The sequence below is a fragment of the Trematosphaeria pertusa genome (genome assembly GCF_010094035.1).
Source record: "Trematosphaeria pertusa strain CBS 122368 unplaced genomic scaffold BU26scaffold_23, whole genome shotgun sequence".
Lineage (NCBI taxonomy): Eukaryota > Fungi > Ascomycota > Dothideomycetes > Pleosporales > Trematosphaeriaceae > Trematosphaeria > Trematosphaeria pertusa.
Genome location: NW_022987234.1, coordinates 93,217 through 108,270, shown reverse-complemented (window position 1 = coordinate 108,270; position 15,054 = coordinate 93,217). Strand labels below are relative to the sequence as shown.

At 52.3% G+C, this 15,054-nt stretch overlaps 4 protein-coding genes across 4 annotated transcripts; 1 reads left to right on the top strand and 3 right to left on the bottom strand.

The window, feature by feature from the left end:
* Positions 1 to 823: 823 nt before the first annotated feature.
* On the top strand, positions 824 to 2,072 carry BU26DRAFT_556028 (uncharacterized protein; the record flags this gene model as incomplete). The annotated part of the gene is made up of 4 exons (XM_033832355.1): positions 824 to 1,062; positions 1,311 to 1,598; positions 1,743 to 1,827; positions 1,938 to 2,072. The coding sequence occupies exons 1-4, from the start codon at positions 1,025 to 1,027 to the stop codon at positions 2,070 to 2,072; spliced, it is 546 nt and encodes a 181-aa protein (XP_033676508.1). The 5' UTR covers positions 824 to 1,024.
* Positions 2,073 to 3,739: 1,667 nt separating this feature from the next.
* Positions 3,740 to 5,177, bottom strand: BU26DRAFT_511295 (uncharacterized protein; the record flags this gene model as incomplete). The annotated part of the gene is made up of 5 exons (XM_033827287.1): positions 3,740 to 3,922; positions 4,072 to 4,194; positions 4,258 to 4,554; positions 4,730 to 4,787; positions 5,050 to 5,177. The coding sequence occupies 5 exons, from the start codon at positions 5,175 to 5,177 to the stop codon at positions 3,740 to 3,742; spliced, it is 789 nt and encodes a 262-aa protein (XP_033676507.1).
* Positions 5,178 to 10,679: 5,502 nt separating this feature from the next.
* On the bottom strand, positions 10,680 to 11,678 carry BU26DRAFT_511293 (uncharacterized protein; the record flags this gene model as incomplete). The annotated part of the gene is made up of 1 exon (XM_033827286.1): positions 10,680 to 11,678. The coding sequence occupies one exon, from the start codon at positions 11,676 to 11,678 to the stop codon at positions 10,680 to 10,682; it is 999 nt and encodes a 332-aa protein (XP_033676506.1).
* Positions 11,679 to 12,209: 531 nt separating this feature from the next.
* BU26DRAFT_571658 (uncharacterized protein) lies at positions 12,210 to 13,462 on the bottom strand (the record flags this gene model as incomplete). The annotated part of the gene is made up of 2 exons (XM_033834167.1): positions 12,210 to 12,817; positions 12,874 to 13,462. The coding sequence occupies 2 exons, from the start codon at positions 13,460 to 13,462 to the stop codon at positions 12,210 to 12,212; spliced, it is 1,197 nt and encodes a 398-aa protein (XP_033676505.1).
* Positions 13,463 to 15,054: the final 1,592 nt, after the last annotated feature.

Genomic DNA, 15,054 nt, shown 5'->3' with positions numbered 1-15,054 from the left:
CTTCTCCTACGTCGGCCCCAACGCTCTACCCCCCTTTGGCGCAACTCGCAGCGCTTGAGCACTATCACGGAGGACAATACCAGGGCAGAGGAGGACAGGAATGAGAGGATGATACCCGGCCAGAGGAACGGGAATAAGAGGATAATACTAGGTAGAGGATTATGGGAATGGGAGGACGAACGAGAAGACAGGCTGAGTAGGCATATCCTTCAAGACTCTGTCGCGATTGCTTGGGAACGCGGTTGTTCGTTTCTCAATCGCTGTTCTTACACCTCGTAATCTCTGGGTGATCCCAGGCAGTTTCATAGTGACCCGTAGCAATTCTTAGGCAATAGTACATTGGACAACCTTTTCTCTTTTAGGTCTATTAGTTTTAGGATGATGCCATAGGCTAATGTCATGTATCTAGTCTATTCCCATGTCAATAATACACGTCCATCTCTCTCATATTCAATCTGGCAATGTGTTCAGCCATTCCTGAGTTGCCAAAGAGAAGGCTGGAGATTCGGAAAGGCAAGAAGCTAGCGAGGGAAGATGATGAAGATGGCAACTCATTGTCCATCACATCAGACTAACGAACACAGAGCATCTACAAGAGATGGCCATGTTTGAGACTGGCCTTCCAGGGCCATAGAGTCTCACGATTCGCCCATGCGTGGAAGATGGCACTGCTCCTCATCTGCCGCCTAACACAGTTACGCTTCCACGAAACTCAGTTATAGAGTTAGGGAGAGGAGAGAGGAGGTACTCAGTGCAGGGGTGTACGACTTACCCCAGGATTTAGATAGTGGAGCAGATGCAGGCTGTCCAATTCCAGTCTCAGCTCCACAATACCACGTCAGGACTTTTTCATTCTCAGTCGAAGTGCTAACTTCTCTCTCTCCAAGACTGCCCTCGTCGTTCCGTACGTGAACGCCATTGGGGTCTTCCCTTATATCAAGGTTAGCCAGGGTCGTCTGTCCCGTACGTCTTAACAAGGTTGTCCCCATCGCCCCCCACGCGAGCGATGTCCTCGTGATTAAATATGCTACCTTCTTCCGAGAGAAGGGCGTTGTCTCCAGTGTAAGACATGCGTTCAGCCGTGAGGAGCGCCATGTGCCTCACGCGTGCTCGAACGACGTTCTGAGTTGCTTGGGGATCGCGATCAGGGTAGAGGACGCGCTTGCGGACGGGGGCCGGTGTTTGCGTTTACCCTCGGGGGTCTAAGGCTCGAGTGACTGAGACTGGCCTGGCTCAGGGTAGCGAGAGTCGAAGAAGACCCAAAGGTCACGCATCTGGACCTTGCGCGTGCTAAGCTGTTGTAATGCGAGGTTGAGCTTCGAGCATCGCCGGGCAGTCAGAGACTCGGGGAGGAAGGCCTTGGGCCGCAAGGCAAGCCGCCGGCAAGAGGTCGAAGAAGTGGTGAATGTCCAAGTATCCTGGCAGATGTTTAGGATCTCTCGACGAGCTTGGTTGTGGCTGGCGCCAGCGAGCGTCGTTCACGATGCTGTCAAAGGCCGACTAGATCGAGTCCATCGCGCCATCGTGGCGGGCAAATTCGGCAATGCCAGCGTCGATGCCAGCACTTGTGAGAATCATGCATGGTGGGGTTATGGTTGGTGAGTGAGGAGAGGAGAGGAGTTCTCTGCGGCCGGTGGATTGCGCTGTGATGAGCAAATATTACGTCACCACCGAACATCATGACCACTTTGAAATACTGCCCTTAGTCTCACCAGTCACCCCCTAACCCTTGTCTCCTATAGTCTAATCATCTACATCCGCGATCACATGAAACGGACGCCGCCGTTTGAGATTCGCGACTATGCGGAAGCGCTCTTCGCCCGCCTCGTACGTATTCAGCGCCACGTGCTCGTGCAGCTGCTCAGCGTCGATGAGGGGCGCACTCGCGAGAGCATAGCATGCATCAGCTGAAGGACTGGAATACGATGGAGTTGCAGTCGCAGAATTGGAATGTGCAGTGGAAGAGGGCTTCTCAGAGGTGTTATGGGATGTTGAGGAGGCTACTGCGCGCTTCGGAATGCGTCGACGCCATGTTTCCTGCATCGCTAGCCAGCACCCACAACCACGAATAGAAATTCTATACGGCATCTCTATTGATTACATCGCAAATCTATCAGTGAAATGTTGGCACATGCCTGTGAGGAAGGATGAAGAGATGCCGGCTCTGTGCTGGAGAACCATCCATAAAACTTTGACTAGAAAAAACTGGGTACATGCATATCACGACAACCGGGCCTAGCGTTCCACCTCGCCATCCGCTTTCTCTACCTCACTCTACACCCATCCACGCCTCCTCCACTGTATCTAGCAGCCGTCGTTGGCATCTCCATCATCACGCTGCCATCTGTACGCATACTCTGCGAAGAGTGTCCATTTACAGTGCGTGCAACCCCAAGACGAGGGCGGAGCAAGAGCAAAGAATTTCGATGCAGAGGGCTACGATTAGCTGATTGAGGGATTGCGCCGCCGCGCTACGAGGTCCTCGTTGGGCGGATCTTTGTTGGAGGAAGGTGTCTCTTTATCAGAGGGTGAGTCAAGACAGGGTTTCTTGTAGGAAATGAGGAGCCAGGGGGAGTTGGGGGTTCCTGCCACTGCCGTGACCACGGCTGCTCGAACCCACGCTGGAGGTGGTCACGTCGATATGAAAGGGGGCGCGAAGATTCGAGTGCTGGAGCAAGCTTGGAATCAAGTGAAGAGTTGATAGAGTATAGGGAAACGCTGGCCTGGTGAGCAATACTTAAGCGGGGGAACTTTTAGAAAGAGTTTGGATTGTTCAGCATGACAGGTTTCGTTCAACGAGAGTGAAACCAGATATCAAGTCAAAGAAAGCTTAGAGGCTAAGCCCAATGTAATCAAATGCCCTGCAGCCTGGAGCAGACGCATGGCAAACCCTAATCAAATTTGGTTGCTTGGATGGAGGTCCAACTGCAAATAACGAACGTCGGCGCTTCTGCGGAGATGATCATGAAGGCACGCCAGCACCTGAACCTCATTACGCAGTCAGACTATCATGGCATGGCTACCATCTCCCAGGCATACGAGGTGCACCTGAGCAATTCCAGATGGATCCTATAACCGCAACCTGCAGCAACGAGGACAACGAGAACGGCATTTCAAGAGTGCCTCGTACTCTAGGAAAGGTCGCCACGTTCTTCTCATTGTTTACCACCCATTCATCCCTGCATCCTCGCGAAAATCATCCTCTAGAAAAGGTCGCCACATCCTTCTCATTATTTGTCGCTTCATTCATCTCCACATCCCCACCAGCATCATTATCATCCACAACCGCTCCGCGGCGGCAACCTATGCTGCAGCTTCTCCACGCCCGCGCTCAGATATTGGGCAGTAGCCTGAGCCAGCAGATCCGCGCCAATTTGCACTAGCACGTTCTTAGATGAGCGATCTCATGGGCACAGTGAGCCGCGCTCTGGTTTGCAGAATGCCTAGGTTGGTGAGTTGGGTCGATTATCCGCCGGGGACGCCTGCGTTCCGTCTGGATGCGTGACATCTCAGTCTCCACGACGGCGATGCGGATGTTGGTGCTGCAAATCGGGCCTCATGCTTGGAGTGGTACGCCAGAATCAATTCCGCGCTTCTAGTGATTTGTTGTGCACCTGGAGTGAATGTTGGGCTTGCTGGTGCTCATCTTCATTAATTTGGATGACCTGTTGGTGCTCACTCTTCAGCAGGCTTGACGGTAGATACATATCTATGTGTTAGTGGCTTCCTGGACGTATCACTAGGTCTCGGCGCCTTGAGTGCACCGTTGTTGGGCACGCGTCTCCACTTCTCGAGCATACCATTGCTTCTCCTCTCGAGCGTGTAATTCTGCACTTGGGCTTCCTGCAGGCGTCGCTGGGCCTCTGCGATTCTGGCTCTCGGCTTCGTGTAGACGTCGGTTTGCCTCGCACTGCTCCTGTAGCTATACCGTACATCCAATCAGGCTGCCAAGGCCCTATGTTTCGTTGCGAAGGTGTTGCAGCTCGCCGGCCTGGCAGTCGAATAGGTGTGCTGCACCCATGCCTATGTGGGGGAATGTGTTCGTAGAAGCTATCAGCGGCGCTCCTTTACCTCCTCCTCAAGCAGCCCCATCTCCTCGGTTTCCCTACGCAGCCCAGTCTCCTCAACTCCCTCAACTCCCTTAACTTCTGGAACTTCCCCAGCTTCTGCAAGCACCTCACCCCCCTGAAGTACCTGCCCCCTCAACTAACGCTGCCACAACGGGAGCAGTACGAGCTCCCCGCTGGGATTCAATACCATTTCCGCCAGCGTAAACTCATCTGTAATCAGTTCGACGAGGATTCGGATGGTTTGCACAAAGTGGACGTGCTGATTTCTCAATTTGCGAATGAATGACGGCAGCTCTGGAAAGCCATAGCTCAGTCGGGACGCTTCTCCTCTGACCTGAGCGCCGACCCCATCCTCTCTACCCAAACGCACACAACCTCCGCCACCAAGGATGAAGTTAAGGATGGAGCCGCAGCTGCCAGGAGGCGCGGTTGAGATTGTTATTCTGATTCTCACTTGGACGGCAATCGTTGTCCTGATCCTAATCTAGATACTGGTTCTACTTCTAATTCGGAATCAGACCCCACTGAGCTGGAGGGGGCGGAGTGAGCGGTTCTAGTGGTGGTGGAGGAGGTGTGTGTGGGGAGTGTTGGTGCGTGTAGTTCGTAACGGCGACTCTCAATCCTATATAGCACGCGGCCGTATATCGACGTCACTTTACCAATAGCCAGTCCACATAGAGCTCTTTGCGCTCCAGCAACGTCCTGCCCTTGTTTCGCCTAAAGACTAGTCAAGACTAGTCAGTACTCGCGCGCACCCTGTATTGGCGGAAATGAAGCCGGATCAGAACGACTGCTGCTTGTCGCAGCAGAAGAAGGGTCGTGACTGGGACTGCGGCTGAGGCTGGGCCTCCTTGAGCGAGAAGAAGTGACCGAACGTGACGGAGGCTTGTACAAAGAGCCAGAGCTTGATAAGGAAGAGACTGAGCTTGCGGTGGATGAGGATAGTCCAGATGGAGCTGGAGGCGGCATGGACGCTCACGTCGGGCACTGCGACGCAGCTGCATCGAATGGTTCCCTCGCTGCCGCTACATAACTGCTGCATGCACGAAACTGTCTGCAAGCCTGCGATGACCAAGATAAAGATGATGGGGGTGCAGCTTTGTACATAGTGCGCCGGACTATGCCTCTTTTAGCATCGAACATCGAGCGAACGCTTAGTTGATGCTTAACCACCTCTTTCTTACTCCAATCTTCTTCATTTCCCCTTTCCTTTAATCGCTCGTTGCCTGCTATTCTTTTGGACCAAGTGCTCTTCCTTCTATCGCTCGTTGTTCGTCGTTTCCGTTGATTGTTCTTCGTCCCTCCTGTGTTTACGCAGCCATCCGAAGTCAAACGGACTGGTATGAGAGGTGTGGGCTTCAGTGGACAACATCGGTATCAGTGTCGAAGTATCGGAGAAGGACCTGGCGTTGAGATCTCCAACAGAGGGAGAGGGGGCCAAGAGAGTTTCGTGAAAAGGGGAAAGGAATGGGGGACAGAAGGAGGCGTTGAGAGGATCTCATGTGGCATCAGCGAGGGCTGCGGTCCAGACTAACTGGGAAAGTAGTCGAACGATGTGATGTGGTTGACATTAAAAGACTGTGGAAGGCTGAGATTGCGGTGGACAATTCCCGCTGCTGGATGTCGTGAGTGGTAGGGTTAGCAGAAGGCTCCTGAGGTTCAAGCTGTAGTGCTGAAGTATCAGGTTGGCGATATTGTCAGCGACGTGTTGCTTAATATCTTTAAGCATGGCCGAACAGAGAAAGTCAGGAGCAGATGTAGCGGGTAAGGCTAGAGTTGAAAGCTGTGGACGAGATGCTGTTATCAAGGGCAGTAATATACTGGAGAATTCGAGGTGCGAGCTGTCAGGCAAGCTGGTGCTGAAGTTAGAGTCGCGACCACCATAGACTACTCTAGCGAATCCGCTAGGGCAAGGTACTTGCTCTTGGATGGGCTGGATGAGCTTGCATTAACCCGTTTTGGCTTGGCAACCCCGAGGCCAAGATCCAGCCCAGAGGGATTGGTACCATAGATCGCATGCAGCGGGCCATCAGCCCAGCATTTACCGGTGTGACGGGTTCCACCACGTCCCACTGGATAGGAGCTCCGTCACTCTAGCTTGTCTGCCACTAATGCGCTGCCACCTGCCCTGCTGTCTTCGGCACAACCGCCATCCAGAATACCTTTGCAACCACTTGCGTTCCTACAGGACCCGCTAATAAGTATACACCCTGGATTCAACTCTGGGTAAGATACCAACGAGGTAGATGCAGCCGCGATGTTCAATGTTTGGCCCCAGCCTTGTCCATCGCTGCCCCAGATCCATGGCAATGGGGCCAAACGGATGGGCAGACCCAAGACCCCACCGGAACCAGCCAACGAAACGCTTCTCAGAGCCTCTCATTCTGGAAACAGGCATGGCCAGGGAGACGCTCGAACTCATCCATGATGTGGTACTAACTTCCATCAGCTCACAGTCGCTCTGGAGTAACAACACTAATTCAGGCTGCAACAATTCCCCCCTTATTGCTCCAATGAACCCCCAGCCAACAATGGCCATCAGACCCCTCCGACCCTGTGTTACCGATTTCTACCTTCGCCGACGTCGAGCCCTACAACGCGCCGCAACCGTAGGAGGTTCTTAACATCTGCTCCTCCCCTTTCTTAAGCCATCAAAATAGTTAATGAAACGGTTCGACGGGTTTTGGATTGGACCCCTGCCGTAGTCTTTCTTGAGAGATCACTACTCACCTCTATCATCATCATCATCACCGCCACCATGCGCGTAACTCCTGCTGGCTTTCGCTCATGCTAATTCCCATGCCTCAGCATGAAACTTTGCAGATAAGAATGGCAAATAGAACCTCTGTAGTCTGAATTAATTATTTACTACGACGTTACAAAGACCCTACGGATTACTACTCTCGACCTCGGTGCAGGCCCGCGAATCTTACCAGATACCTCCTAGCCTCTCGAATCCCAACGCCAACTTATTCTCCTTCCTGGATGTCTTCAACATGATGGCCTTTCTTTCGAAATCCTTTCAAAGAGGAGAAGGACGAAGAGAAGAGCTAGCTCAGCGATCGCCACTCTACCTTTTTGCATTGCTCTACCACAACCTATCCTCCTGTTACAAGCACAACCATCTCTAATATCTTGACCTTCGAAGACTCCAGCTCTCGCTTTTTACTCTGCGGCTTTCCACCGCGTTTGTGTCCGAACCTCGATTACGTAGACGCATGGGGAGGGTTCAGAACACAATCACGCTGAGGGGTATTAGGGCAGTGATAGAGCGGAATAGGGTAGCGAGAAACTGAGAGCAGAGTAGGCATAGAAAAAAGTAGAAAGGATTTTCTTACAGAAGGGGAACTAAGGGACGAGCTCGCGGTATTTACACAGGCGGAAGAAATTGCGCGCCATCTCAGATTTTCGACGTTTGTGGTGGGCGATACCAGACATGAGATGGCGGGGAAGAGGGCTATCTATTTATTCGACAAATCCGCAGTTTTTCGTGGCTGGCAGACAACGCCGATGCCTTGCTCCGCGATCGCCATTCAGTATCAAAGAACTGCAACCAAGCGCTAAGATCCACTGCCGCCTATTCGCTTCAAGTTATTACCTCGGCGCCATAATCTTACCTGATCAGACATGGCCCACGCCACCAACGCATCTATGGATCTTGCACCCCTTGAGCTTGGGCGGATGCAGTAGAGCAATACAGAACACGATCAAGGAACTGGGTTTGACCATACGAGCCATGCGGTCGCTAATTCCTTCAATCTCGTCAGGAAGAAGATGCTGCCTTCCTATGTCTTCCACCTCTGCCGCTGCATGACGCGCAACACATCGACCGTGGGATATCCAGTGGCGTCTCTGTGCGCTCCCTTTTTCGTCTATGCCCTCCTAGGTTTTGTCCTCATCCAAATGTTGAGCATCAGCCTTCCACCTGACTTCAGCCTCAATTCTCAGATGAGACGAATCAATGCGGCTACAAAGGAGACGGCGTATACCGTATCGCAACCATCTCCGTTGAGAGTGAGAAACAGAAGAGGGCCTTGGGATCCCAGATCGCGGTGGGCAACTACGAGCTGCGAAGCCTAATTAAAATAGCCTGGTCTTTCGAGCTCCATCGGCCAATCCACAGAGTATCCATCTGACCAGACTATATTGTCTATCCTGAAGCCTTTCGTACCGTGCTTCGGCCTTCAAGCCGCAGTGCCAATACCTAAGCCCGAAAGAGCAGTCTGCTGCGCGCTACCTGCTAGCTAATTCAGGGTCCATAATCAGCTGGTTACGGGCTCCTCGATTTCAAGGTTCAAGTAAGCGTAATGTGGATTAGACGAGGTATTTCCGCCTCCAACACACAGCCAAGTACTCCAAAAGATATTACGACACTCATCAGGACTTCCTACCAACGCTGTACGAGAGAACGGCTGTAAGAGAGCCGTCTGCTGCCGCACGCGGCGGAGGTCTTTAAGACCTTCTCTTCTCCCACTGACTATATATTACAGATGTGACGTCCGCGTCCTCAGCCACCCGTCCTTCGCTTCTCGCCATGACTAATGTCTGGAAACTCTCCTTATCACCTTCCGCATGGTATCCTCGAGAGCTAGCGCTGGCTGTCCATCGTTTCCAACAACAATGGATACAGTGAGCCTTTGAAGCGGCATGATCGAGGGTCGGGCCGTCTCAGTGAATAGCATGACATGATGCAATTGCGCTGGGGGGGACCCAGATTCAGGTGAGAAAGAAAATCCGGAAGCTATGAATAGATTTCGTGCTCAAGGTAGAGGTTCAGGTTGTTTACTACTCCTGAGTTACCATTCTAAGCTGTACGTCGACGCTGATGTTAACCTGTTTCAACACCGATGTTAATGCATTCCCACGGCGAATGTAGACAGGGCATAGAGTTGAGAGCCATTGGTACTCCGACAATACCGGTGGGTTTCTCCATCATGCTCAACCCTGCAGCAAAATTCCGAGAAGTTACTTTGGACCATTCTGGTGCCTCTAGCAGCATTTGAGTCGCGTTCTCCCATAATCTGATAACAACTATGAGCAAAGAGATCACGCAACATTTTTCCATTCCAACAGTGACCTCCTTCTCAGAACCAACGTTGGAAACCAACCTCAATAGCCACACACTGCTACTCGCCTTTCTGCTGAGGGGGTGCGCGAAGAGAAGCGCCTGGAGGAGATCTGAGGTATAGATGGAGCTCTGCGTCACGTTCCGCACCGGTTCTTTGAGAAGGGTTGCAGATAGGGACAAAGCTGATGTGCTTGGAACGACAACCTTGCCATCTTACCCTCTGTCGGCTCCCCTGTCCCTGCACTCTTCAGCACCCACATCTACGCCATGCCGTTGTACCCTAGCGGCCCATATGCAAAACTGAGCGAATGTCGGCGTAGCTGCTGGCAGGGACAGGAGTGGAGGCGGTGGAGATGGAGGTGCTATAGTATTCTAGGTCTGCTGGATCTACGCTGGTGTACGGTCCACGAAATCCTCGGGAATGGCATTTGGACCGCGAGATACGTACAGGGCTGAGCTCACAGCACCCCCCGCAGTCTTCCGAAGGGCACGCTCTGCCGCCGACGCCTCCCCACCTAGCGTCCTCGTTCTATCATCCTTTTCCGCATGATACTATAAGTGCTTGGATTATCGAGAGGGGGCCAGAGAACGACCAAAAAAGGTTGATATGATGAAGCATCCAGGATACACGTTTCTGGGCGATATCAACGAGTTCTCTATTTTCGACGGGAGACTTTATTCGAAGCTGCGAGAATTGACGAAGCGGACGCCGTTTGGCGGTAGCTCCATGACCAAAAGCACACGACATCGTTGCATGGTTATCGATGAAATCGCTTGGAAGATGCGGGCTTTGGTGGAGGGAGCAAGCTTCCGCGGCTATTCCAGGATTGAAAGGCCAATGAACTGGAGTCCATGGGATAGACTTGTACGCTCGGCTGGATCCGAAATCTCTCTGGGTCGATGGAATAACCTCGAGACCCAGCATCGCCGTATCACGTCACTGAAACAGGGACGAGGAGCACTTTATTATCCAGCACCTGCAGCAGTTTCGTCGGGATATGCAGTGGACGACGTCGTTTGCGCGTCCCCGCAGAGTCGCAGACAAACGTAGGTTCAGGCACTTAGGATGATGAGGCTGTGGTGCGAGAAGATATTCATCGTTGAGGTTGACGGAAGAACAGTTGCAATGGCCCCTGAGGTATCCCGTTTGCGAACTGCTTGAAACGAAGAGAGAAGGGTTAGAAGCAAAGGTACATGGGAACTGGAAGGCAAGAGGGTGATGTTACGTTGGAGCGGAGATGAGTTACCAAGTATCTGGGGTTCAATACATATACTGGATATACCTCTGTCAGCGCGGCACGTCACGGGCAATCAGAATCGAAGGCAACGAACTCCATCATCCTCTCCTTTAAACCGAGTCAAGCGCAGAGGACTCCAGGATCAATGCCACAATGGAATGATGACTAGTCATGGGATTAGCTAAAAAGCCCTCAAGTAGCTCCTTCATAAATACACCCAAAGCTTGTTCCTGCTCCACCACCAACCTATTCCGTTATCCTTGTCGCCCTCAGACATGGCCCCATAGAAAAGAAAGAGCTTGCTCAAGTACGCTTGCCACCCTCAAGACTAATAACCTCGACAACCTCAACCTCGTCACGCAACTCCCATTCCCGCGCTGCACACTCTGCAAGGTTTATCCCAAGATAATATACACCCCGCTTGTTAGGTTCCCAGGCCTCGAGACATAGATAGTCGTCAACAAGAGTATGCCCCCTCGGACCATCCACTGGAATAGCAAAGATACCCTCCACTCTCCCAGCGCTTATTATTGAAACGGCGGCATATGGCGTCTCCGTAGAAATAGTGGCTTGAGTGATAGGGTCCGCTCCAGGATCCGCAACGAAGGCTTCAATCTTTCCAATGTGGATCATTTTCGTTGTGAATCGTTTGCGTAAGGCAGCGAGAAGCTCTGGGCTCAAGTCCATGGCGGGTGCCGCTGCTGGTATTACCTCCGGGGCCGTCGCGCTGGGGCAGTGCGTAGTACTCGGGTTCGAGTCCTCTGCGGGAGCTGCCGAATCCCCAGCCTCATCCTCGGCCTCGAAGATGGGAGAACTGTTCTTGGTGGATTCTGATGCGGGCTTTGAGGGTGCTGCTACAGTTACTGCGGGCGCCGAAACACGTATTTGGTAAGAGCTGTACAGAACAGGACCGTAGGCTTGTGCTAGGTTGAATCTCGGCTCAAATCCCTCGAGTATAATCTGCGGAACATAATAAGGGGTGCACATAACTGGAGTGACGACGAGTCGGGTCTTCGTTCCGCTTGAACTTCCTAGTCCCCAGGTGCGGGGATACGTAATGGCCTTGAGCGCACATCTCATGTCCTTTTCCTTCTCAGGACTCCAATCTCCCTCGAGCAGCTGGTCAACGTTAACGTTAGAGCCATACCAGTCGAGCCATTTGTAGTATCCAAAAAGGACTTCTTCGGTGGCCTCTGATGATTGGGGCTGGAAGTAATTGCGTAGTTGTTGCTCGACTGGAGTACCTGGGGATGCTGGGGCCCGTTGCTGCTCGAAAGCGGCATAGTCGTACTGGTTAGACATGGCGGTTGTGCGAAATATTGGTGGTGGACTGGGTATGGGTTATTCATTGTGAAGAGTTGCGATTGGGCTTTTAATTGTTGGAGTACAATCGCCAAGCTTCCTAATCGGGCACTAGCACCACTGGCGCCACAGAGATTTCTTCCATTTCTCGGAGCTATATACACTCAATACAATACACTCACCACCCAATATGTTGTATTCCTCAATTTCCTACTTCAACATTGATTTCGAGAACTCTTGGCGATCTGCCTCGGTTCCGAGGCGCACGGCCCTCAGAGCTTCTGCTTATCCAAACTTAGAGATAGATATAGCTCTTATACCTCTCACGCACGCTAATTGGGGACAACCAGGAGGGCAGGATGTGGTTGAGCAACTTGACTGTATTTATCAGCAACCTATATCGATTCCTCGACCAAAGCCTAACCATCACAACGACCTCGAGAAAGTTCCATTAGTTACCACCTGCACACCTCCACAGAATCGGCGAGAGCCCCCATGGCAAACCCAGTCCTAGGCATCCAAGATTCGCTCTTATACACTTCCAGAGTTTACCTTCTGGAATTCCTCCCACATAGAACTGGCCAGGAAATAGCCGATGGTAGCCATGGCCGCTTCCGCACATGCCCAGGCTCGTCGGCTGCTCAAATATCCGTTCCAGCTGTCTTTGTCGTTGTTCCGCTTATGGCCCTTAGGGAAGTCGTACGTATCTGAGCAATACCCGCATGGATTCCAATAGTTGAACCAGCCTCTCCATGCTATTCCGATCCCATCGAATCCCCCAAAGATAGGCGCCTGTTGGTATCCATCCACATCGCGAAGCGCTTCCGACCGTTTCTTTTTAGGCTTAGATTGTCTAGTCTGGTTTGCCTTGTCAAAGAAGGGTTTAAGGTGATCCTCATAGAAGGGGGCCAATTTGATAAAGTCGTCCCGGCGCTCAGCAAGACGCTTGACTTGCTCATCCATTATTGCTTTGACCTCGTCGTCTATAAGGGGTGGTTTCCAGTGTGGAGCTATTCCGCGAACGAACCACATGCTATTGCAGGAAGGGTTGGGCGCAGGTCGGTATGCAAAGAGTGTGAGGCGCTCTATGCGAATATCCTGTTCGTTGGTGACTTCGTAGGCCTGCTGGAGTTTGATGACTGCAGTACTAATGATTAGCGAGACGGACCCCGCGCAAGAGGGGACTTAGACTTACGGAGGTCGCGCATTTGTTCTTCGTTCTTGGGTACCTCTACATCATGATGGTATTTTTCTAGGAGGTATTGGGGTACGAGTTCGGGCGGCATTAACCTGGAGACTTCCGCGACAGGGGTAAACTTCCAGCCTTCAGGAAGCTTTGCCGCAAGCTTCTCGTGAGTTTCCCGGAAGCTAGCCCTCATGCGATCTACCTTCACCGAGTGGAAGCGCTCCTTCTGGGGAAGTAGACAAGTCTCCAGCTGGTCCGTCACCTCCAAAATATCGAGCATATAGGGCGCCGCCTCCAGTGGGAGCTTTCCGTCGTCTAGCAGCATCTCCTCTGCGAACACCAACCAGTTGCGCAATAGCTCAAGCAGTTGCTCTATGCACAAGACTTTCGAGTCGGTCTCACGCCCCCAATCCGTTGGAATTCCGATTGGCGCCGAGAACCGAAGCGGCCGAAATCCCTCTGGTAGACGGAACTGCCGTTTGCACTTGAAACACCGAGATTGCGCATGAATCTGATCCAATCGTTCGCGATGGACCGTTCCGCATTGGCCGCAGGTTGGGCGGCCAGTTGGATGTAGGGAGACTGCTATTTCTGCCATTTTCGTGGGCACGGGTTGATTTCGCGGCGAGGGAGTGCGGGAGTACTAGGTTGTGGGCTTGCAGGAGCGTGGGAGCGCGGGAGCTTAGCTACGCCTAATGGTCCGGGAGCGCGAAGTTGCGCCAAGCTGAAGCCCGTGTGCTAAGAGTCACAGCAGATGGATGTATATAAATGGTGCGTGAAAGAACTCATGGTACGCGTTGGGCTGGAAACGGAACGCGAGACTATAGAGCGGGGCATTAAGGGGTCTACAGCTACGAATAACACATGCTCAGTCAGCCGCTCGAAGTTTCACTGTCAAGAATAAGCAGGATAGCGAAGTCGTGCTCTACTTCAACCGTCTGATCTCCAGCCTCACTCCATCCACTCAACGAACGTCACCTCCACTCCCCGCACCATCTCTTCACCACAGGCCTACTCAAAGTTCTAGACTATTCTTCCAAACCTCCTGTAGACAAAGGGGGTGTTCCCTAGGGCAGCTAAGAACCTTGTTAGCGATGAAGTGGTTACCGAAGCTCATGGCCTTCTAGTACATCATGGATTGCTCCACAGTTCCAAAGAAGAGTCCGTTTCACGTGAAGGGCAAGTTGTACTACTGACTAAGCTTCTCCTATACATCCCCAGTCCTCTGGAATAGCACGAAGTCATTTCTGCTCGCGGCGTAGGGCTCCTTCAGGTGGCCGACAGTGCCCCTGAACGTGGTCATTAACGTGCACATGTACGCGAATTTGAAGTATTGCGACGACACAGAGTGGTTGGAGATTGCCAAATATGAGAACGGGAACGAGACTATGAAGATGGTGGATAGTACCTTAATCACCATCGCCACTTACCAAAGGCGGAGAAAACCTCATCCACGAACCAAATCAGGGCAAAAGTTTAATCTGATCTAAACACGTCTCCTCCTTCCCGCACTCTGAGTTGTTTATCATTGCGAAGAACCGCACGTGGACTAATAGAAGCTAGATCTTGAAGGAGGTTGAAATCAGAGGCACGGCCGCAACTGGCTTGGCAACTAGAGCTACGGCGTCCTCCGCGAGGACGGTAGTAGGCGGATTGCTGTGCGTCAGCCTACCCAGGGACGCCTTCTCGAACATCTTCAACACTCTCTCCAGGAACTTTATTGGAGCCACCTCCAAGATTAGTGAGGCGGACATTCACTTCTTGGCTACCGCGCACGTGAGTTCTTGCTCAAGCCTATTCAAGTCTAGCTACCATGATGGGGACCTGAGGTTTACCGGGATCAACTCTGTCAACTACTTTAAGGCCCTCGCCGGGCGCACCTCTATGTACATGGCTCTGATCAGAATGCTCACTGTGGAAAGTATCCTGTCCATGAACTGCCTTCGAAGCCATAGGCGCGTGCATGGTTCGCAGGACTATAACCACGAGCGGATACGGAAGGGTTAGAGCTATTACTCTGCGGCTATCCCACTCCTCTTCTCATGCTTTCTGGTTCCGAGGATACTACTCCATCTTCGTCGAACCACCAGATGTGTACGTTGGAGCCCCTCCCCCCCAGAGAACAGTTGCAGCGCAGGTGCTGTTCTTGACCAGAATATCACCTGCACGCCTTGACTTCGCTGTCGTCAC